Here is a 22,702-nt window from a genome sequence, read left to right as displayed (position 1 = left end):
TCCAAGTTATTGTCCTAACTAGCTGCAATGGCGATATGCTACGAGCAACAGGGGAACAGAGTTTCTTCCTGACTGTAATATTCATTGTGAAAGCGACAGTTGAATCATTTAACTAAGATCTTGAAAATAACATAAAGGAAACAAGACAGTTCAAACTGTGAACTCTAAAGAGAACAAACAACTGTATCTGAATGACAAACTCTGTATCAGTCACTGGGTATGTAATTTGAACAATGTTCATATGGTTTAATTTGAATTTCAATGCGAGACAGAAGTTCACTTGCAGAGAAAGCCTGCCCACACACTCTTCTGAGTGGCTGATTGATTTGTGATTGATTGTGTTGCGTCTTTTAGTTGTCGCGTCTGGTGTGGACAGACAAATTGCTTGTCACTGGTATCTAGTCGCATTGTGTCTGGTTGGGACACAGGCTTCGTGTCAGTCATTTAATTTTTTAATAACACTGCCAGAGAAGAGCTTCTTGCTCTAGAGATTCTAAGATTCCTAGAATAATACATCAGAATGAAATGTTACACAATATAAAAATTACATCATAAGAACATAAACCTCAAAAGGATGACTTGAAAAGAAAGCTTGAAAAATTGTGCCTTTTTTTTGAAGAAAATATGAGTGGTGCTTGCCTGTAAACTATACTACAATGTTGCGGGAGAGTGCCAATGTATTTTATTTTGGTTAAATGCCTGAAATAAGGTCTCTGGTGAACACGAGCTCATGATATTTAAACGTTTTCTTCTACAACATTAAATACCTCAGTCGTACCCACCTGTAATTCATTTTAAAGCTTTTACTTGTCTTTTAAAAAGACGGTTGCTAACAAGTGGCTAAATGGGACTACAGAAGTTGTCAGGGACATAAAATGTCATTATACTGAACAGGTGAACTCATCGCATCCTCACTGTGTTTATAATCATGCTCTTACAAACTATTCAAACTCAAACTTTTAGGGGAAAAGTTTTTAAATAAAGACTTAAAGAGTTGGTGACGAAGTTATGTGACTGTGGTGTAGTTCATATATAGTCTACATTTAGCGTTATACTTCTGTCGATTGTATTTAGGCTTCAAAATTCATAAAAGGTGTGTACATTTTTTAAGATTATCATGATAAACAAAACTTGTTAGAATCATAAACGTTTGTTGGTTACAGAGCAATCAAATACAACACAATCCAATTGTGATAATCCAAAAGTCTACGTCACAAAAATCAAATCCTATTGGATTTTTATCAAGGAACCAGGGTGATGCTAACTTTATCAGATCTTTAGCCATAGTACAAATCTTTTCAAAAGCCGCATGATTTGAGATTAATTTTAACTCCATGAAATTCACTGAAAATAGTCAATTTTTAGTATATCGTTATATATGAAATAAACTCAAAATCCTAACCCTAATTAGTATTCAGGTGCGGTCGCATTAGCAAAATTTCTGAGAATTTTTGCAAAAACAAAAAAGGCATGTTGTCTATTGTCAATAGTAAATTGATGTATGAAACAACTCACACAGAAATCACTTTCAAACCAAGCAGCTTTCTGTTGGTCAGTTTGGCAAATATGCATGACCAACTTAAAGGGATGGTTCACCCAAAAATGAAAATTTGTTGTTTATCTGCTTACCCCCAGGGCATCCAAGATGTAGGTGACTTTGTTTCTTCAGTAGAACACAAATGAAGATTTTTAACTCAAACCGTTGCAGTCTATCGGTCATATAATGGCAGTCAATGGGACCCACGGCTTTGACAGTAAAAAAAAAAAAAAAAAACATACACAGACAAAACCAAATTAAACCCTGCAGCTCGTGACGATACACTGAGGTCTAAAGACACGAAACGATCGATTTGTGAAAGAAACTGAACAGTAATTATATCATTTTTTAGCTCTGATCCACCGCAATGTCCAACTATCCTGAGCACGTTCACAACAGCCCGCGCGTGACGGTGTAAACAATGAGTTACGTTTACGCGTATAAGTTGGACAGTGCGGTGGATCAGAGGTAAAAGATTTGTGTCTTAAGACCTCAATGTATCGTCACAAGCTGCAGGGTTTAATTTGGTTTTGTCTGTGTATGTTTTTTTTTACTCTCAAAGCCATGGGTCCCATTGACTGCCATTATATGACTGCAACGGTTTGAGTTAAAAATCTTAGTTTGTCTTCTACTGAAGAAACAAAGTCACCTACATCTTGGATGCCCTGGGGGTAAGCAGATAAACAACTAATTTTCATTTTTGGGTGAACTATCCCTTTAAACCAGTTATGAAAGCTATGTGAGGAAATCTTTAGCTTTCTCACAGGATTCCTTATTACATGTTTTCCAACTGAAAATACTGTATTTCTTCCAAGAAAATTCACTTAACAACAGTAAATGTGATTGCACCTTAAGCAGTGACTCTATGAGAATCAAAAAAGCTCTTGCAGAGACGGCCGTAACCTGCTGTGCACAGGTTCACTGAACCCACTGCGTGCTTTCAGTGCAGTGGGAATTTGCCAGCGCTCTCAGGAGCCGTTCAGAAGAGAAAATGGGGGCAGGAGAAATGGTTCACAGACTCCCTGGAGCATCAGCCAGCCTGCTGTCATCGCTCGCAGCCGCTATCATGCATGCCACGTCCAGACGCATTCTCTTCCACTCCACCTATGGTAGTCAACACGGTCTGACCTTCCATTACATAAATGTATTATAGCGTTTAGTGCTGCCCTCCAGACTCTACAAACCTCAGATTTACAGACTGCTGAAGACACATTTGAATTTGTAGACCTGCAGCCATAATATTAATGTACTAAACAATGCCATTGTCTTGCTATATTATGCTGTCATCAGGAAAAAAAAGCTTCTTCCGCAAATATTATTACTGAATACTATGTTTATTGGTTAGCATTTTCAGATGCTGACGTGTCTAAAGAGAGGAATGTCATGCTAAGGCTTTCCCTGCACTGCTATGTCACGGCACAGCTCAGCAGGGGTCTGGTGCTAATTAGGCTGGAAATAATGTGGCGGCATGAAACGTCTCGGTGCTTTCTTCACGCAATGTGAGGAGTCGACCCCCCCATCCCATACACTCACTGCACTACAGTGCAGCACTCTACCTATTATTTTCATAACAATAAAAAAGTAAAAAATATATTTTCAGTTCAGATTTCATAAACTGTAGAACTATATATATATAAAAAAAAAAAAACATGATCCCATATTTGACCTTGGATTTCAGGGTATATTTTCTTTCTTTTTTTTATCATGTTAGGAATATTCCGGTTTGTTTTAGATTTTTTACAATTGTTTTCTAATAATTTTTTAGACACAAAACAAGTTCATTTTGACATATTAACAGATAACACTTTAAACGACTAATGCAGTGATGTAAGTTCATTTGACAGACATCCTGTTCCTGTTTTTTGCATTGTTGCAGTCACTGTTGCAGCCACTATTTTTCACTTTCTTTCATTTTTATTTAAAGCACCCATGTTATGCTCATTTACAAGCTCATAATAAATTTTTGGGGTCTGCAAGAATATATTTACATGATTTAAAGTTAAAAAACACTGTATTTTTCTTATACTGTACATACTGCAGAACGTTTTTTCATCCTCTGCCTGAAATGCTTTAGTTCATGTCTCTTTAAGCCCGCCTTTCCGAAAATCTCACTCTGCTCTGACTGGTCAGCTGGCTCAGTCTGTTGTGACTGTTCAACTACTTAAAGCATGTGTCAGAAATGTAACTTCTGAGCCTGTATTGACAGCTGTAGACAGTATTATATCTATGGTAACTTTGATGTCAATATTGGATGTCCATACGTGTTTTTTGTTTTGTTTGTTTGCCTTCGCATCATCAACTTAGCAAAATCATTTACCCAGAGAGAGAGATCAGATCCCCCACTTTAGAACCTGGCCCCCCTACAAGAACCAGCACCATTTTGGTGGAAAAAGAGGTAATATGATAATCAAACATACTATGTAAGGCCAAAACCACTCATACCATAAAGCCAGAACCAAAAACTGAGAGTACAAACGAAGGCATCAGCACTTCTCTGTGCAGTGTGATTGTTTTGCTCTACACTATAATGGTTTAATTCTCACCTCATGTCCTGGATCAAAGAGACTTTGAGAGGCGGCATTGCACAGCCAGCATCTGACTTCCGTCTCTCTGTGTCATGAATGATACCTGAGACACAAAACAGGGAAAATATGCTGAAAAATCAAACCTATTCAGCATGTTTTCAATGAAATCCAGCTTCATAAGCACTATACAGGCTCTGATCCAAACCCTAGAGAGCTGCCTACCTAGAAAATATTTTTGGAGGAGGCTCCATTTTATGTGGAGGCTGTTCCAAACAGACAGCTAATTTTTACAAAATTCTAAAGCAATGCATACATCGCAGAATGCACTGCAACAAATTAGATGAAAGTAAAATAAAAACACTTATATTGTTGTCAATGTTTAAAATGTAAATGCAAATGTAAAACAAAAAAAAATCAATAAATCTTCAAACAAATTACATTTTAACCTATATGTGTGCAATTTGTGCATTATAGAATACAGAATTATTTTAGTTTTATTAATATACTATTATTGTATTTGATATTTTAAAAAAGTTTTGTTTTATTTTCAGTTTTCATTAAAATTAAGTTGTACTTTTTTCCTTTATTTTTTTGATTGTTTTATTGAATATTTTAATTTACCTTTAATTTATATCTATTTCTGTTTTAGTAATTTTAGTACTTAACCCCTTAACTGTCACTCACAGTTTTGAACACAGACATGATAGTGCACTATCCAAACTTATTTTTTTATAATTCATGAATGAAAACATTTTCCAACGTGATTTTGATGTACCATTTCCATGGTAATGCAATGTCTGATTTTAAAATGGGTTTCAAAAGGATGAATTTTGAGATTTTAAGTTTTCAACTGATATATAATTTCTTATGATTTCTAAAGCGTGATAGAGAAAAAGGCAAAAAGAAGACTTTCTGTGACAAAGGTCAGAACTCCTGTTATGATGTAGATTTTTCAGGTGCACTCGTCATAAATTAATCTATTACTTTTCCTACATAATTTTTTAACAAAAAAAGGGGTAAAATACCTATTTAGGAGTCTTAGACCTTTCCAACGATATATAGTTTGTCATGATTAGATTAGGATTTAATTGTAAAATAGTGAAGTAAACGTAGGCGTCCCACGGGGTGGACGGTAACAGTTAAGAGGTTAAACTTATTGTACTTCAGTTAGTTGCCAGAGCAATATTTCAGATTTTTGTTTAAGCTTTTTAAGTTTTTCATTTAATACTTACAATTTATTTTAAGTCAGCTTTATTTTAATTAATGGAAATAGTTGTAAGTTTCAGTTTTAAGGCCCGTTCACACCAAGAAACAGATTTTTATAGTGAGTTTGTCATCTGACGTTTTAAATGCTCAAATTCTTTAAAGTCTAGATTGGCTCTCTATGTTTTTATGATTCATCAGCTGGAAAAAAAAAAAAGTTTTGAAAGTGATTCCAACAATAATGTTCTTCTGTGTTGTTATTGTTATAGTTGTGGAGTGGACTTCCATATTCTCATAGAATTAGAACAATTGTTAAAACTTTATAGTAATAGATCTGTCCTTGGCGTGAACAAACATTTAGCTAAAAATAACAACACTGACAAAATTTCAAGTTGTTAGCATAGCAACACATACAAATATAATATTAAAAGTTGGAATTACTCATGTTAGTTGAGTCTTTTGTATGGTTAACGTGAGGAGTTGCCAATGTAGAGCGTTTCAAATCAGTCACTTATGAGGATCTATTTAGGTTAACATGCTGCTTTAGAAGAAGAATCCTATGTATGCAGCTAGATGTACAGAATTACAATGTGCAAACATTACTGTATCATCTTAGTATTTTACCTGGAGGGCCGAGGCCTGCTGGAGTAGCGTCTCTCTTCTCTTTACTCTCTTGATAATGTAATAGGTGCGACCACAAGGCGGATTTTCCCTGGCAAACACAAAGAGAAGAACCCGGTCAAACAAGCCCACTACATTACACATTCATAAGCGTCACGATGACTGTATGCCCAGTCTATGTTGTCTATGTACCTGTTTGACCTGCAGACCGTGGCTCCAGATTCTTTCCAGCAGATCACACAAGCTGGCGATGAGCGTGTTCTCCTCCACGCCAGTGATGCTAACCTCCCCGTGGCCCAGCTCCACCGCTTCCCGTCCCATCTTCTCCACCAGCATGCGCTTGGTCTGAGCCACAGATCACACAGGGTTAGTTATAGCTTAAACCCGGGTCTATCTGGATATTAATACCAGTTTTATAAGTTAAAATCTAGAGGGGGATCAAAACACACACCTTATTTCTGCATTCCTTTAACAGTCCCTCTACAAACTTCCAGTTGGTCTGTGCGATGACTGAAGGTGACAGGTTGGAGAGTTTGGGCTGGCGGAGAGTGGTGCCCAGGTTCCTGGCCTCCTGGATGTACTTCTGCATTGACAACATCACAAAGTCACATGACGCCCAACAAAAGACTGATGTAGCTTGTGGCTTTTGACTTACTTCAAATTTAGAGTTCTAGTGGCTAAACACCCCCAAGTCCATTTGGTTAAACACCATGGTAAGCAAAGGTGGTTTACAATATATAGAACACCAACAATACCTACACACCTGGCCATTTAAATCTTGGTATTGTGTTACAAAATAAAGACTCATCTTATGAAGAAAAGTCATCCCCCCCCCAAATAAAAATGATATAAAAGAAAAAAAATATATGCATGCTATAAAAAACTAAACCTATTTTTAGGACCATTAAGATTTTATGAAATGCATAATTTTTTTCATGACAATTAAGGCAATACTTTTTCCAAACCCATGTGACTTTTCTTCCATGGGGCACAAAAATAGACATTCTGAATAATGTTCTGATGTTTTTCCATAAAATTACAATAAAAAAGGACCGGCACTGTCTAAAAATCACACAAAAGTACAATAAAAGAATCTTAATATAAAAATGGTCCACGAGACTCAAGCACTACATCTCAAGTAGACATTAATGGCAAGATAAAAGCAAACTGACAAATGAAGGAGAGGGGTTTATATTAGTTTAATTCTAGTAAAAAAAATAATACGGCGATCCAAAAATCGTAATGGACTTAATAAATGTTTTCATTTTCTGTGTAAATTATTATTTCTAATTTCTTTTGTTTCATTTTGGAGCAACACAAGATCTAATTTTTTTCTGCAGTAAATATAAGTTACTCAAATCTTGGCTGAACTGTATTCACCTGCCAAATAAAACATAAGGGAAGAGATTTCATTTGAGTTTGACAGAAGTGTCAAAAGCAGGAAGCTACAGACACTGATGGGGATGAGGGCTCAGGCATTTAAGATGGGAAAGGCAGTGGGGAATGTCAGAGTTGGCAGATTGAGATTCACAGCCTGAGCGCGGCCTGATCTCTCATCTAGCACATACCACATCCACCTTGACGGACTTTAGACAGGGCCTGAAGGACTGCGAGAACCAGTAGTAGTCCAGAGCCAGCAGAAGCTGAAGCTCAGAATACAGACACTCCACATGCTGAGAGTGTGTGTTTGTTTGTGTGTGTGAGTGTGAGAGAGAGAGAGGAAGACAGAGGAGAGACGGACAAGTATGAAAAAAGAGGGGTGAAAAAAAGAGATCCAAGAAGAGAAAGTTAACGAACAAAAACAAAAGAAACACATTAATCATACTATGAAAGAAGCTATAAAAGAATGACAATGGACAGTAAGACAACAGAGTGTAAAAAGAAAAATAAAGAATAGGAGAAAAACATTCAGAAACTAACTGGCAAACATGTAGGGCTGCACGATAAATTGCATGCAAAAGCCGGTTCAGTGATTAGTTGTTAATCTCCATCACGTACTTTCAGATGGAGCGCCATTTAATACACAGAGCCGTAGATCACTGACAAGCTACGCAATATCGCGTTCATAATCGAAGGCGATTCATCTGCGATTATGAACGCGATATTGCATACATATTTATTATGTATACACTATCAGCCAAAAGTATGGAATAACTAAGACTTTATGTTTTTGAAAGAAGTGTCTTATGCTCACCATGGCTGCATTTTGTATTTGCATATATATTAAAATGTAATTTATTTCTGTGATGCAAAGCTGAATTTTCAGCATCATTACTCCAGTCTTCAGTGTCACATGATCCTTCAGAAATCATTCTGATATGCTGATTTGGTACTCAATTATTAATAATCGTTCTTATTAATATCAATGTTGAAAGAGGTTTTTTATTTATTTATTTTTTTTATTATTATTTTTTTTTAAATCGCACTTACCCTAAACATTTGCATGGGGTTCCATTTGTTAACTTTAGCTTACTACTAAGTAAACATGAACTAACAAAGAAAAATACATCTAAAGCATTTATCAATCTTAGTTAATATGGTGTTAATTTCACCATTTACTAATGCATTGTTAAAATCAAAAGTTGTATCTGTTAATATTATTTAATGGACCTGAGCTAACATTAACTAACAATCAACAGCTAACGTTAACGAAGATAAATAAATACAGTAACAAATGTCTAGCTCATTGTTGCTTAATGTTAGTTAATGCATTAACTACTATTACCTAATGGGATCTTAATGTAAAGTGATACAAAAATCTTCCTTGAGCATCAAATCAGCATATTAGAAAGATTTCTGACACTAAAAACTGGAGTAATGGCCGCTGAAAATTCAGCTTTGGCCATCAATATAAATATAAACATAAATAAATTCTATAAATAAAATTAAAATTCATATGTAGCCACAATTTATATTTCATTTTGCATTTTGTCCATACCTCTCTCTGGTCATTGTCCAAATAGAGATGTTCAGCGTGTTGTTTCTGCCTGTCCTTCCTCCGCCACTGTGCTGGTGCACTGCGCTTCGCCCATCTAACACACCACAACAACACCATTAGATTAAAAAAAAAAAAAATCACAAACAACTGACCGCCAGAGTTTGCATTTGGATTATGAGAACCGGTCTCAATGCTTGATTTGGGGTAATATAGCTAAACCAATACTTTTAAGCCTTCTGAAGATATATGATATATATTTCAATATTTCTGCTCTGAAATAGCTGTTGATGGACCATTTTGAGTTGCTAGCATCATTTCAACAAATCAGTCACTGTTGCAGATTCAAAAATTTTAAGCAATAATTAAAATCTTGTTCTAAAATATAGAAGCACTGACTCACAGGACTGAATCCATCCAGTCTTACGATCAAACAGTCATATTTTAGGAAAGTCATTCCAGGACTAATAAATGATGTTGATCCAGGAACATGTCCAATTTAATCACGTCATGCCAGCATCAACAGCCCTGAGAGCCTTTGTGCACCAGATACTTAACTAATTGATGTGTCAACACATCTAGGAAAAGCTAAGCGATTTATTCTCACTTGTTGCTGGTAGGTCCAGTGGAGAGAACATCGGACTGTAAGCGGGGGAAAAAGCCCGGCTCATAGCGGCCCTGACCGATCTTCATGTCCAGCAGGTGGGGATGCAGAGCCGTGTGGTCGATCTTACACAGCCTCAATTCAATGGCCTTTTCTAAAGTGGCAAGAGAGGAACACGTCACACACATATTACTGATGAATCACAAAACCCCTATAGAGACTCAAAGAAATAATGTCCTCGTCACAGAGACACAAAGCCCACATGGTGGGAGGAGTGTGAGCTAGTGATGTGGTAGAATGAAAGAGACAGTTAAGCCACTAATGTGAACCCACACACCATGCTCAAAATATCTCTTACACAATACAAAATCTAACAGCCATTAGACATGCTACAGTGAGAGCTGTGAACAATGTTTTAACATTTAAAAAAAATTATTTATTCAACATTTAACAATATTTAAAAAAAAAAAAAAAAATTAAATTAAATTAAATTGAATTATTAAAGTAAAAATTCAATTAAAATAAATTACAAATTCAATTAAAGTAAAAATTCAATTAAAATAAATTAAAGCAAACTACAGATTTATGGCTAACAATATTTCAGCAAGTTATGCACCAAAATATCATACTTGAGGCCACTTTTACTAACAGTTAGCGTCAGCGCAAACTTAAAATTGTACTGTCAGGTTTTACTAAAGACGCACAGTGACGAATTAGTGCTGAAAAGGTGTGGACGGTTATTTTTATGCCTGACCTTACTGAATATGCATTTGTAGGAGTTTCCCTTTCAGACGCAAAATTTATGGGAGGAGAGAATTCAAATGAATCACGCTCGTCAAATTACTGGCATTTGCACCATTATTTAACCCCCCAAAAAAGCACATCTTAAACTATTCTGCGCTTGAAATGGCTGCAATTATTGTTGCTAGGAGAGGCACCGCAGAGAACAGAGAGCGCGTGGTAGAAGGGAGAAGATTTTTCCACACGTATTATATTATTTTGAATGCCAGAAGAACACATTATCCGAACATATCGTTTGCCAAGACATGTTATTTTTAATTTGCTTCAGGAACCCTCAAATAGCAATACCAGCTCTATCAAAACTTCTAGCAAACCTTCATTTTTTAGCCTCCGGTTCTTTTCAACATACTGTGGCTTCTTTATTTCTTTATTCTTAATTTGCGCTGCGCTTGGTATATTGCGGTGGTCGATATGTAAATGAGAAATTGTAAATGCCCTAATTTGCCCTGTTTAGTAAAACTGGCCCTTAGAATCAGGGGCTTACGTCTTCGCAAACACCACCGATGAAAAAATTATTCTTCAAAATAAATTAAATGCAATAAACTAACTTTCTAATGATTTCTATGATGATAAATGAGAGCCTTTAAAAGGGTTTCCCTGCACAGACATCTTTTAATCAATCATTATTCACGTTAATAATAAATAACATTTCCATTTGGCTCTCTTATGCTTGAACTGTCCCATTTCATCAGCAGAGCTAATGGAAGACATCTGAATGTAACGCACGCGATTCAAGAATCCTATCCATAATGCATTGCATGAAGAGGAATTCAGCATGACCTGCATGGCGTGAGCTGTCTATGTATTACTAAGCTAATACGTATAGATTTTCTTATTAATGAGGCGCCATGAGGAAAACGGACCAACTTTCCAGTAACACTTTAAAAGCAGGCTGTCTGAACATAAAGGTCACATATGAATAAAAATAAAGCCGCAATCAATAAGCTCTTGCATTCAAATTTCAAGTTTGATGTACATGAAACATCTGAACTATGACATTTGAAAATTACACAAAGAGACAAATAAATGCATTTTGTATTCAACAGAAGACAGAAGACAGAAATTCATATAGGTTTGGAACAACTTGAGGGTGAATAAATGATGACGAGTAAAATATATTTATGGCTGATAAATTTCAATTAACTCTATATGGGTACGGCAAAAAGGTATTTTTATGCCACAAGTGTAGGTTTTCCAAATAGCTCCATTTCTAAACCAGATTAGTTTATGCCAGACGGTTCATGCCGTCTCACCTGCTTCATCAATATTGGTGCATTTCTGGTACATGGAGGTCCGCAGGGTGGGTGTCCTGACATTTAGCATACGGATCTTGTCAACACGGGAATCAAACACTCTCAGCGTGTGCTCTTTGTCCTCGTCATCGTGGCACAGGATCTTACTGTCGATGAAAGAGGCAAACATCTGCGTCTCCAGGAAGCGGGAGAGGAACGGCAGGTAAGGTTCTGGCTGATCTGACAGGAAGGAGGCCTGCAGTGGGCAGAATTCAGAAATGTAGCAAGCATTCCAAAACGTCTTACTTAGTTACTTTTAATTTTTCTGGGTACATTTTAATCATCAAAAAGAATGGCTAATCAATTTAATTCTTAAAACTTCTTGGTTTGAGCTGGTTGTAACATAGTAAGTCTTCAAGCTGGTCAGAACTGGTTGACCAATTTGAACTGGCAATAAACCAACATGACTTCGTTTTTCTAGCAGAGAAGTTTATAAATGGATAGCGAAGCATCACCTTGTCAAAGTTCTGCATCTGGTCTCGGTTGCTAAACCAGGACTCTTTGTCTTGGCTGGGCTGAATGACAAACACTTCATAGTCAGAGAACATCTGCGTGAAGCGGTTGGCGAAGACCTCTCGCACCCGAATGTTCAGCTGATGCATTTTCATCTCCTCTTCATCACACTGCACTTTTGAATCCTTATTAGTGCTCGTATCCTCCTTCACATCCAACTGTCAAACACACAGAGGTGAAGGACAGCAAAGTGTCACATTGTATTAAAAAGTGATGGTGGGGTCAGTAGCACAAGAACCAGAGGGGCATGACAAGGCAAAAGTGTAGCTCATGAATATTAATCAGGTTAAACTCATATTATAAAGTGATATTTAACTGTTTTGATAAACAGTCTGTGTGATGTATCAAACTAGAAATCAAGTCTGTAGTAGAGTATTTATTCATTTCAGGCAAAACTGAAATGTAACAAATTTATTCTGATTAAACGATGGAGGGAATACGTCCCCACAGCAAACGACACCTCTCTGTAATTCTGTTAACGCAGAGCACAATAAAATAAAATGGCAAACAATGAATCTCCCCCATGTTAATCTGACTTTTCAACATTTTTTCTAAACTATTGTTTATAAACTTTGTTAATAATTTGAATTTGATTTTATTTTTCATATTTTCAATTAAATTTGAATGGTTTATTACTTTTCCTTTGTTTCTGACATTTTATTAGTTTTTATTTTTTCAAATATGTCTATATATTATTTTTTATTTTTTATTTATTAGTTTTATCTTATTTAGTTTCAGTTATGTTAGTACTTCAACTTTAAACGAAAATGAGAAAGTTTTTTTTTTTTTAATATTTGAATTTTATTTGAATTTTTAACACATTTTTGTTTCGATTTAGATTTAAGATCTTTATGGTTTTTGATTTAGTTAACGTTAATAACCCTGTCTCTGTCACATGGCAAGTATTGTTCATTCATGCCACATTTAGATTTCAGTGCTGGAAGATGACGTCTTTCATCCTTGAAACTTTGTTTTGGAATGTCTTCTTAATATAATCTCAGCATAAAGATAAAATTAACAAACATCACAATCACCACTCTACATTTTCCAAATGTTAAATTACACTCTTGACATTTTCCAGGAAAAATGTTGAAGTTGCAATGTAACTGAAGTAGCAACAGATATTTTCTTTGTGTGAAACAGATTATAAAAAATGAATAATCAGGTAGTACTTGGAATTGTTCATCAATTGCTGATTGGATGGATGCAGATCTGAATACAAACGTAACTGTTAGAAAGGGGCGGGATTTAAACAGATTAAATGATCGAATCTTTCAGAGTTATGACTTTTTTAGATTAAAAAAAAAGAGCTTTTTGTTGTTGTTTTAAATAGAATGAAACATGCATGAACGAATTGTTCACAATAAGATCAACAGCAAACAATTTAGAAAATAGGGTGATTTTCCATTTCACGTCAACTTTAAGAGTAAAGGTAGGAGTTAACAGAGAGGAGGAACAAGAGAGTGGGAAAATGTGGCAGCAAATATCAGCACACAGCTTTCGGAGCTGATCTGAGTTATCTATTCTCCATGGCAACACCCCGAATGGAGAGCAGGGAGAGCTGGGAACGGAAGTCTACAAATCTGTCTTGATTTATGAAGCAAATGAGGCTCGTTCCCAAGAGAATATAACCATACAGAGCAAGCGGCAATACACAGAGAGCAAGAAAAGCAAACAAGTGCCTGACAGCTCATTCTAAATAAGGGAATCATTGAACATCAAGTCAGTATGATGGAATTTAACTAGTACAGCTTTAAGGCTGTGACAAACTCTCTCTAGGAGCTATATTAAGAGTAAGGGGTCAATCCCTGGTTTTTAGACAGAGTGTGTCCTTAAGCTGCTTAAATGTCATCGAGAGAGACCTCAAGCTTTCTGACAATAAGAACAGAGCGCACTCAGTCTTAACAGCCATGTTCATTTTTTTCATTGCCCACACAATAATTATAATTATTGCCCACACTGAAAAGATCTGCCATCACTGCTCAAGTCATTGTTCAGTTCAAAAAAAGAAATGATTGAATTCACAGCAAATCCCCAGAGAAACCAGACGAACTAAATGTCTTTGTCTGAGAGAATTTACAGCATAATATCCACATTTTCTATTAAAACTAGTTTATAACTGCTTTTTTTATTTTATTTTATTTTTTACTTTTTGTTTAGTTTGTTAAAAGAAAGAAAGAGAGAAAGAAATGATTTAAAATGCATTTAAAGAAACATTCACTTACACTTATTTGGATACTATCTGTCATAAATATTATTCAAGCTAAGAAAATGAATGGTCCAAAATAATATTAAAATATTAAAAATACAATAAAATAAAATGCTTACCTTTTGAACTAATATTGTCCACAACTCCTTGCATTAGTTAGGTAATAATGAATTAATTAATTCAGATGCAGACACTACCAGTAGGTGACAAGGGAGTTGTTGGCATAACTTACATTAATACATATATGTAAAACAATAATTACATGAATGGATTAGTGTAATACAATAATAATACTTAATTTTATGATGGTACTGCTATACTGTCTTAGTACATATTTCCTATCACAAGAAAATTGCATACTTTTAATGTGTAGAATAAGTATGTGAACTGATATACAACACACAACTAGAATTTGGTGGATTTTTAAGGATGTTTTTGTTCTGAAGTAGTTTAAATGATAATAATGAGATCTGATTTAGTTTTTTTGAGGTGGATAAAATTCTGGTTACACTTTAATCACGCTATTCCCACAAGCAACAGTGCAATAAACAGTGCTTTACAAATTTTTATGTCGCGTCCCTTCCGAGTCCCTGATATTTTATCCTAATGTGGATACCAATCAGTGTGATAATCAAACTTTGCAAATGTTTATTCGCTTGCCTGCTAGCAATAAGCACAGAATTCCTTTTAAAAACCATAACAAACTTTTAAAGAACCACAATTAACACTGTTTTAGTACTTAAAAACAGACACGTACTTTGTGTCTTCATTCCCATTCTCACCTTCTCCAGACTGACTCCAGTCCTCTTGACCAGCGCCTGCAGACGAGCTATGGTTTGGTTTTCTCTCAGCAAGTACGAGTTGAGCGGTGAGCCGGCCAGGTTGCCGTTGCGCTTGTCAGAGGCCATGTCACCCGAGCGGAAGCCCCTGAGCTTGCCCTGGCCCTCGCTGCACTGTGGGTTTGCCTCTGAAGATATGCCAAACGCCAACAGAACCTCCGAGATCTCCTGGATGAACTCCAGCTTGTTGGGGAACTGAGGCAGGTCCTCAGGTAGCTCGATAAAGTGGTTGTCAATATCGACAAAACAAAGGTTGGCCTGAAGGGTACAAGAGTTATTTCATTACAAATATTGATCTATGAGATTACGTAACAGAAATTTCAGAAAGAGATTATGAATAATGTGGGAACACTGACTTTCATCTCTGTCCACTAGAAGACAAACTAACAGAGCAATGATGCTCAGCTGAGAATTATATACTCATATAAATCACATTAAAAAAAAAAACTGACAAGGTTTGACAATTTTACACATTTACAAACAGGTATAAATAGGAATGCACACTAACAAAAAAGTACCAAATGTGACCCTGGACCACAAAACCAGTCTTACGTCGCTGGGGTATATTTGTAGCAATAGCCAAAAATACATTGTATGGGTCAAAATGATCAATTTTTCTTTTATGCCAAAAATCATTAGGATATTAAGTAAAGATCATGTTCCATGAAAATATTTTGTAGATTTCTTACCGTAAATGTATAAAAACATCATTTTTGATTAGTAATATACATTGCCAAGAATACATTTAGACAACTTTAAAGGCGTTTTTCTTAACATTTTGATATTTTGCACCCTCAGATTCCAGATTTTCAAATAGTTGTATCTCGGACAAATATTGTCCGATCCTAGCAAACCATACATCAATGAAAAGCTTATTTATTCAGCTTTCAGATGATGTATAAATCTCAATTTCGTAAAATTGACACTTAAGACTGGTTTTGTGGTCCAGGGTCACAAATAGTACTATTGCACTACCATGTGCCATGGTATACTTTGACGTACCTTTGATAAATAACAGTACTGAATGATTATCATATTGGCATATCATATTGGTTTCTATATGGTTCTCATGATTGTACCATGATGCTGCCACCATTTTTTTAAATGGTACATTGCAGTGATACATTATAGAGCTTGCTTTCCCTGCAGGTTGGTGCCACCAATTTATTTCATATACACTAAAAGAAGTAAAGTGGCAGTGTAGCCGACAAATGTTTGATAGAAGATTTATTTCAAAAGGAACTCCACATGAAAAGCAGACTTTTCACTGCTGCTTTTCAGGTAAGATCAAAGAAAGAGTGGATATCTCATCAGTGAGCAAGGTTATAGAGATTATTTTCCTACAAAAGGTTTTACCAATATTGTTTCAGTCACATCTCAGTAGGGAGAGAAAGAAGACCAGAAGGGTTTTTAAAGGGAGATATTATTAATCAAAATACACTCCAGTATGTGCTTTAGTTACATTCATATTTCTATGGTATTATAGCTATATAGTATTCAACTAACATTATTTTGATAGTACGTATGACTAAAAGAAATTATGAATTCATGATTGAGCTTTCTTGACCAAAAAATCCCGAAAACATACAAAAAACATAAATATTACACCATTCTCATTATTAATATGAATAATAATTCACCAAATCGGTATATTAGAATGTTTTCTGAAGCATCACATGTCTCTAAAAACTAGTGTAAAAGTCATCACATGAATAAATTTCATTTTAAAATATAGTAAACAGAAAAAAGTTATTTTAGATTGTAATAATATTTCACAATATTACTGTATTTTTCATCAAATAAATGCAGTCTTGGTGAGCATAAGAGACTATCAAAAACATTTAAAAAATCATACATTTATGTATATCTCTTTTAATTGGGTAGAATTAGGATTTCAGCCTAATTACCACAAACATCTTACAGCCGGATGCTGTTGACGCATGACCTAATGAGATTTAAGCACGAGTCTTTTCTTTAACTGAGATGCGTGCGAGGCCAAACAGACTATGATGATCACCACCTATAAGGCTGCAGCACTAATTCTTTAATAAAACCACATGACATCCTCCCTGAACATGAATTCATCCTCAACTGAACTGCAGGATGAGTCGGTTCCCTGGGAGCGAGTGTGTGTCACGCACCTCTTGGGGAAGTTCCAGCTTGGTGCGGTCATCCTGGCCGTTGGAGTGCAGACCCATGAGGTACGGCACAGGAGCGTCCAGGAAGTGGAGCAGTGAAGCGGGCAGGATAGGCACGTACACATGCTGCCATTGGAAGGGGAACATTAAGGCTGTGATGCTCTCCGCTACCGTCATCAGCCGCTGGTAATCTGGACAGAGACACATTAAGACACGTCACTCTCTGAGCAGCGTTACTCTACACAAAGCTAATTTACAGAGTGATGTAGATTATCCATCTGCAAGGACAGAATAATCACACCTGAGGCCACAACAGAAACAGATTTTTGCAAATTACAAATTATTAGTGTTACACTGAGGATAATGTCAGCATTAGGCGATGCGCCGACAGCCCACCCACAGTCTGTTCACTGAACCAACTTTATATATTACATATAAAAATGGCAAGAGCTGTTTGAAATCTTATTTCACATTTTTGAAATATAGGACTCTTTTCTTTTTCTGAATGAAAATATAAACAACTGTCAACCAGTCTTTTTGAATGATATAATACATATATCAGATTTAATACACACACATATCAGATTTAAAGGGATAGTCCACTTTCTTTTTCTGTGAAGATATTTTGAAGAATGTTGGTGACCAAATAGTTCCGGTTCCCATCAACTTCCATCGTTTTGTTTTTTTAGTCCATACAATGGGAACTGCAATTGTTTAGTTACCAACATATCTTCTAAGTTCCACAGAAGAAAGAAATTCATACAGGTTTGAATTGACATGAACATCAAATGATGACAGAATTTAATGTTTTGGGTGAAATAAGCATTTAACTGCACAATTGCTCTTAATGAAGATCAAGGTCTTTCTTTACTCCATTTTTCGATTTTCAGTACTGTGTGTGATAATGTTCTTGGCATTCAGTCATTTGGGTATTGTAGAAATGTTTAAATTGTGTGCTTCTTAAGTGACTGGCACACAATGCATTCTCAAGTGGGCATTTAAAACTAAAAATATCACAATATAGAGGATATATTACATATTATTCTTATACACACAAAACCCAGACAAAATGGGCAATTTTTTGTTATGGTCTCCACCCTGCAGTCCCATAGGGTGTCACGACTGTCAGAGAGACAAGAATACTAAACCAGCCTCTAAGCACCCTGAGTAACAACAACAGGCCTATTCACACACACACACACACACACACACACACACACACACAGTCCTCACGTCCTCAGAATTCACTTGGAAAAAAGCTTCAAGGAAAACATTTTCACTCAGAAATTGCTAGTAAATGTCACAAATAATTTTCAAAATTTCATGTTTAATTCAATGTGCTACCATTCCTTTGTAATTATTTGTGACATAAATCAGCAATTTCAACATGAAAACATTCATCATGATTCATCATAATGAAAATCAGCATGAGTCAGAGGTACCCCCAAAAAAACCCTGCATTATTCATTTGTATATTAATAATTTAAATGTAATGTTTACTTTATTTTACCTAAAGAAAATGTGTAATAAATATAAATATTTTAAACAATTGAACATTATTTAATATGAATTAATATTATGTTTCATTAAGTTATAATATCGAGTAAGAATCAGATGACGTAAAGCTAATTGACTGTCCTGCAACCGAAGGCAAAGTCTATATAGGGAAATGAGCAGTAACTGGCAAACATCCATTGATCTAGCAGCAGATGCCCGTCTCAAGGATTCACGTACTTGGGAAAGGGCCAGGGTATTTATGTAGGCTACAAATGCACCAGTTATTTCTAGAGTAACGTAGGCTATCTTGTTTTTTAGCACTAACACCCTGCTGTGTGTGTGCGGACGCTCAATCTAATGACATCAAGTCCTTTTCATTCTGGACTCTCACTGTCCACAAACATTACGCTACAAGCACGAGCCTTCTGGATACAGAAAGGGATGATGTCATTTCCAGCCAATCATATTTATGCTGCATCACCACCATCCTCCTTATCTGGAGGACGGTTGCTAAGCAACACCACAGCAATGCATCCACCCAGCCCCCTGTCGCTTTGTAGTTGCCTCCTGTAATTTGCTCATCCTTGTTGGTGTAATTGATCCAATCAGCACATCTGCCACTGAATCGCAAAACAATCTTCCCATGCTGCTTTAAATTCAATCTAAAATGGCCTGCTGAGGATTTCCAGCAGGAAACACTGCCAATTATATTGCATTTAGTCAAAAAAATATTTTCATAAATATAATAATGATATTTTGACTTATTGAGAGACATACTGTGAAATCTTAACGAAAACTTCAAGCATATGGCAATGACAAACACAAAAGATTGCTACAATTTTAATCAACTTCTAAATGTATTCGCTTAAATACTCCACAGAAAGCTTTGAGTTTAATTTGCAAACTACCAGGTGTTTCTGAGAGAAGGGTGGGCTGTGAGTTTGACAAGAACGAGAGAGAACAAAGCGCTATGATGAGCTCACACGGACACTGAGATGGAGAGAGAGTGTGAAAAGAGAGAAAGAGCATGTCGCAGTACACTGCAATATAACCGCCCGTCTATTCTCTAAAACCAGCCTGTGCTAAACAGAACAAGCCAAAAATCAAGAAAATGAGCTAAAATCAATGTTTGCATGGCATTCATTCAGAACTCTGTTAGGTCAGCTTAAGGCCATCAGATTTAAATCGGCTTTAATGTGAAAAAGCTGGTGTACGTTGGCAGCAAAGAGCAATACTAATTTATGTCAAAAAGAGTTTACTAAATTAAAGTCTCTGCGTTTACTCACTTTGGACGATTAAGAACAATGATTTATGACTTTGAGCAAATTACAGCCAAGTCGTTAACGATTTATAGAACCTTGATGAGATTTTCCAGTTTTCCTATTAGGCTTATATGTCCTATTTAAACAGCAAGCTGGTATAGGACATACTGAATAAAACAGCCATAGCCCTTAACTTACATTACAGCCATAGACCAGAATTATTTGTTCTTGTTAGTCGGTGGTGTGCAGAGGGTCAAGCTTTGGTTAGTTAGCATCAACAGTCAGCCACTGCTGGTTGATACTGTAAATACACCATTACAAACAGATTTTTTTCTCCAATGACAATCATTCAAAAGTAGTCATGTATTCTATGTAGGGCTGCAAAGGGATGGTAAATTTCCTGAAACTTTCCAAAAAATCTTGGAAAGTTTTCAATTCTAGAAAGTTCACTAAATTTACCGAAACTTTTCCGCTCCTCTACAATCCTATGTATAATGCTGCGTTCAAGTCCTCCTGGGACGTTCGTACTGACGAGTTGACAAGTCGTTATTACGATGTCGGGTGCATTCCAGTCACTTTGGTCGGAACAAGATGGCGATATAACTTTTCTACATACAATTCAATGATTTTTTTAACTCTACATCTACAAAATGATGAATGAAGAACGTGCATCATTGTGTTTTTTCTTTTTTCTGTTTTTATTTAATTTATGAAGGTGATGTAAACTGAATAATTATATATTCTATTATAATTATACATTAATATAATATTTTGTATATGTAACTTATATAGTTTTATTGTACATTACAACTTTACCGATGCTGCATATCTTTAGTCTTTGGCTGCGTCCATTGCATCCGACATGTTTTTTCACTGACACGCCCCCGACTCGGAAACTCGGGGCTTAAAGAAAATTTCTTAAAGAGATTATAGAGAGAATTAAAGAGAGTTTCCCACTCGTAATAACAACTTTGTGGTGACATTCATGTGCGTTCAACTCGTAAATACGATGTATCCGACATGACTTGAACGCACCATAAGTGTTCCATCGACATTTGATGCTAGCATGTTTACATTAGCACATTAACACCAAGCTAACATGATACTCCAATTAGCATAAAAACACATAACACACTTAAACACTGTTAAAAAATCTTCAATTTAGTAGTGGAATAATTTAACTGTTTAGAACAGACACATCAGCATGCCTTAAAATGCTGTCTATGTAGGCAGCTTACTAGGTTTTGTAAACAAATACCCACAACAATAGTATTTGTGAGTCAAAACAGAAGTTGTGTTTTTTGGCGTTTATTACCAACACCGCTATATGTCAGCATCGCCGACAAAACTAAAGTTTTAATTAATAAGCTAATCACATTTAGTGAGACTTTTGAATTTCACCAATAGTCTGGTACACTTTACACTTCTGGCCAAAAACGACCTGTTTAAACAGTAAGGGACCATCTAAATGACATAGAAGGCCTCCAACATTTGATAACTGGCGTTTACACGTGAGCTACTAAGTGTCTAAACCCAAAACACTGCTGGGCATCTTCAAAAGGCGCCACAAATCTTGGTAACTTTGTCAAATCCAATATCTCCTTACAAGAACTCATAGGAAGAGCCTGGCAACACAGATTTCCTGCAGACACTTTCCCTCCCAGAAATTGCATAAAACCAGACAATCAGATTAGAGCTTGCCGTTTTGATAAACCCCTTGCCATTTTTGTTTGGAATTTGTCTGACGGTGAGATTAATAATAAGCAGGCACTAGATCTACAAAAGTATGAGTGCTAGTTACTCACGTTGCGAGTACAGAAGGATCTGGATCTCCAGTAGTGCACAGGTGAAGAGCTGTAGCACGTTCTCCACACCTAGCAGCTCAAACACCTCCTGCAAGGGGAAGTCAAAGAGGGGCAGCTCAGCCGTGCTGGGTCTCTGACACACCACAGGCCCGTATACGCCCGAGAACTTCAAGGAACGCCCGGCCGGCGGCAGCGGGACCTCGTAGAGGACGTTGAAGACGTAGCTCTCCAGTGGCAGCGGCGGAGGCTGAGGCGAGGTGACGGCCTGGTGCAGCTGTTCCAGAACCCTTCTGCAGGCCTGGGCGAAAGCCATGGGTGTGATCAAGCAGATGCACTTGGACACATAGAGTGTGTCTCGGCTGATGTCGTAGGAGTTGAAACGCTGCAGCCGAGACAAGGAGGGAGCAGCATGCAGTTGTTGAGGGGTGGGACGGGTGTCTTCTGGACTGCGAGGTGTGGGTGGAGTGTGCAAGATGTCGTACTGTTCTGCATTGTGCATGTGGTAGAGTGTCTGCATGGCACTGCAGATCTGTTTGCTGGTCACCTCCTCGAAGAAGGTGAGGGCAAAGCCGTAGGTTCGGGAGCCGTCCTCTCTCGTGATAATGAAAGAGTGGAACTGGGGCTCGCGGATGTCTGTCTGGGTGCGGAAGGACAAGCCCTTTGGCATACAGAGCTGTGGAGGAAACAACAACAAAAAACAGCTGAGGCTCTGCAAATATATTAAAAAAGATCTTCAACAAGTTCCCTTAATTTGAGCCACTCCGTATCTCATTTGATAGATCAATATAGAAGTGGTTCCCAACCATGTTCCTGGTTGCTCCCCAAGACTGCACATTTAGTAGAGACTCCAAGACCTGAAATGGGTGTGTCACACAAAGGAAACATGCAAAATGTGCACTGCTGCACTGTAAAAAATGATAA

At 36.6% G+C, this 22,702-nt stretch overlaps 1 protein-coding gene across 3 annotated transcripts in view; it reads right to left on the bottom strand.

Annotated features, from left to right (window-relative positions):
* Positions 1-22,702, bottom strand: part of dennd5a (DENN/MADD domain containing 5A) — a 54,941-nt gene that overhangs the window by 8,223 nt on the left and 24,016 nt on the right. For 2 of the 3 annotated variants that reach the window (XM_058781728.1, XM_058781729.1), the window contains 11 exons: positions 21,782-22,454; positions 17,221-17,408; positions 15,023-15,337; positions 11,974-12,189; positions 11,480-11,714; positions 9,429-9,579; positions 8,825-8,918; positions 6,338-6,469; positions 6,079-6,231; positions 5,890-5,977; positions 4,081-4,165 (listed from right to left, as the gene is read on the bottom strand). In XM_058781728.1, coding sequence (XP_058637711.1) covers positions 4,081-4,165; positions 5,890-5,977; positions 6,079-6,231; positions 6,338-6,469; positions 8,825-8,918; positions 9,429-9,579; positions 11,480-11,714; positions 11,974-12,189; positions 15,023-15,337; positions 17,221-17,408; positions 21,782-22,454 — 2,330 coding nt within the window. Of the gene's footprint in view, positions 1-4,080; positions 4,166-5,889; positions 5,978-6,078; positions 6,232-6,337; positions 6,470-7,454; positions 7,560-8,824; positions 8,919-9,428; positions 9,580-11,479; positions 11,715-11,973; positions 12,190-15,022; positions 15,338-17,220; positions 17,409-21,781; positions 22,455-22,702 lie in introns of all 3 variants that reach the window. The other variant, XM_058781730.1, reaches the window with a different exon arrangement.

Source organism: Onychostoma macrolepis, chromosome 07, assembly GCF_012432095.1.
Source record: "Onychostoma macrolepis isolate SWU-2019 chromosome 07, ASM1243209v1, whole genome shotgun sequence".
NCBI lineage: Eukaryota > Metazoa > Chordata > Actinopteri > Cypriniformes > Cyprinidae > Onychostoma > Onychostoma macrolepis.
Note: the sequence above shows the minus strand (reverse complement) of the source record. Positions and strands in the feature narration are given on the sequence as shown.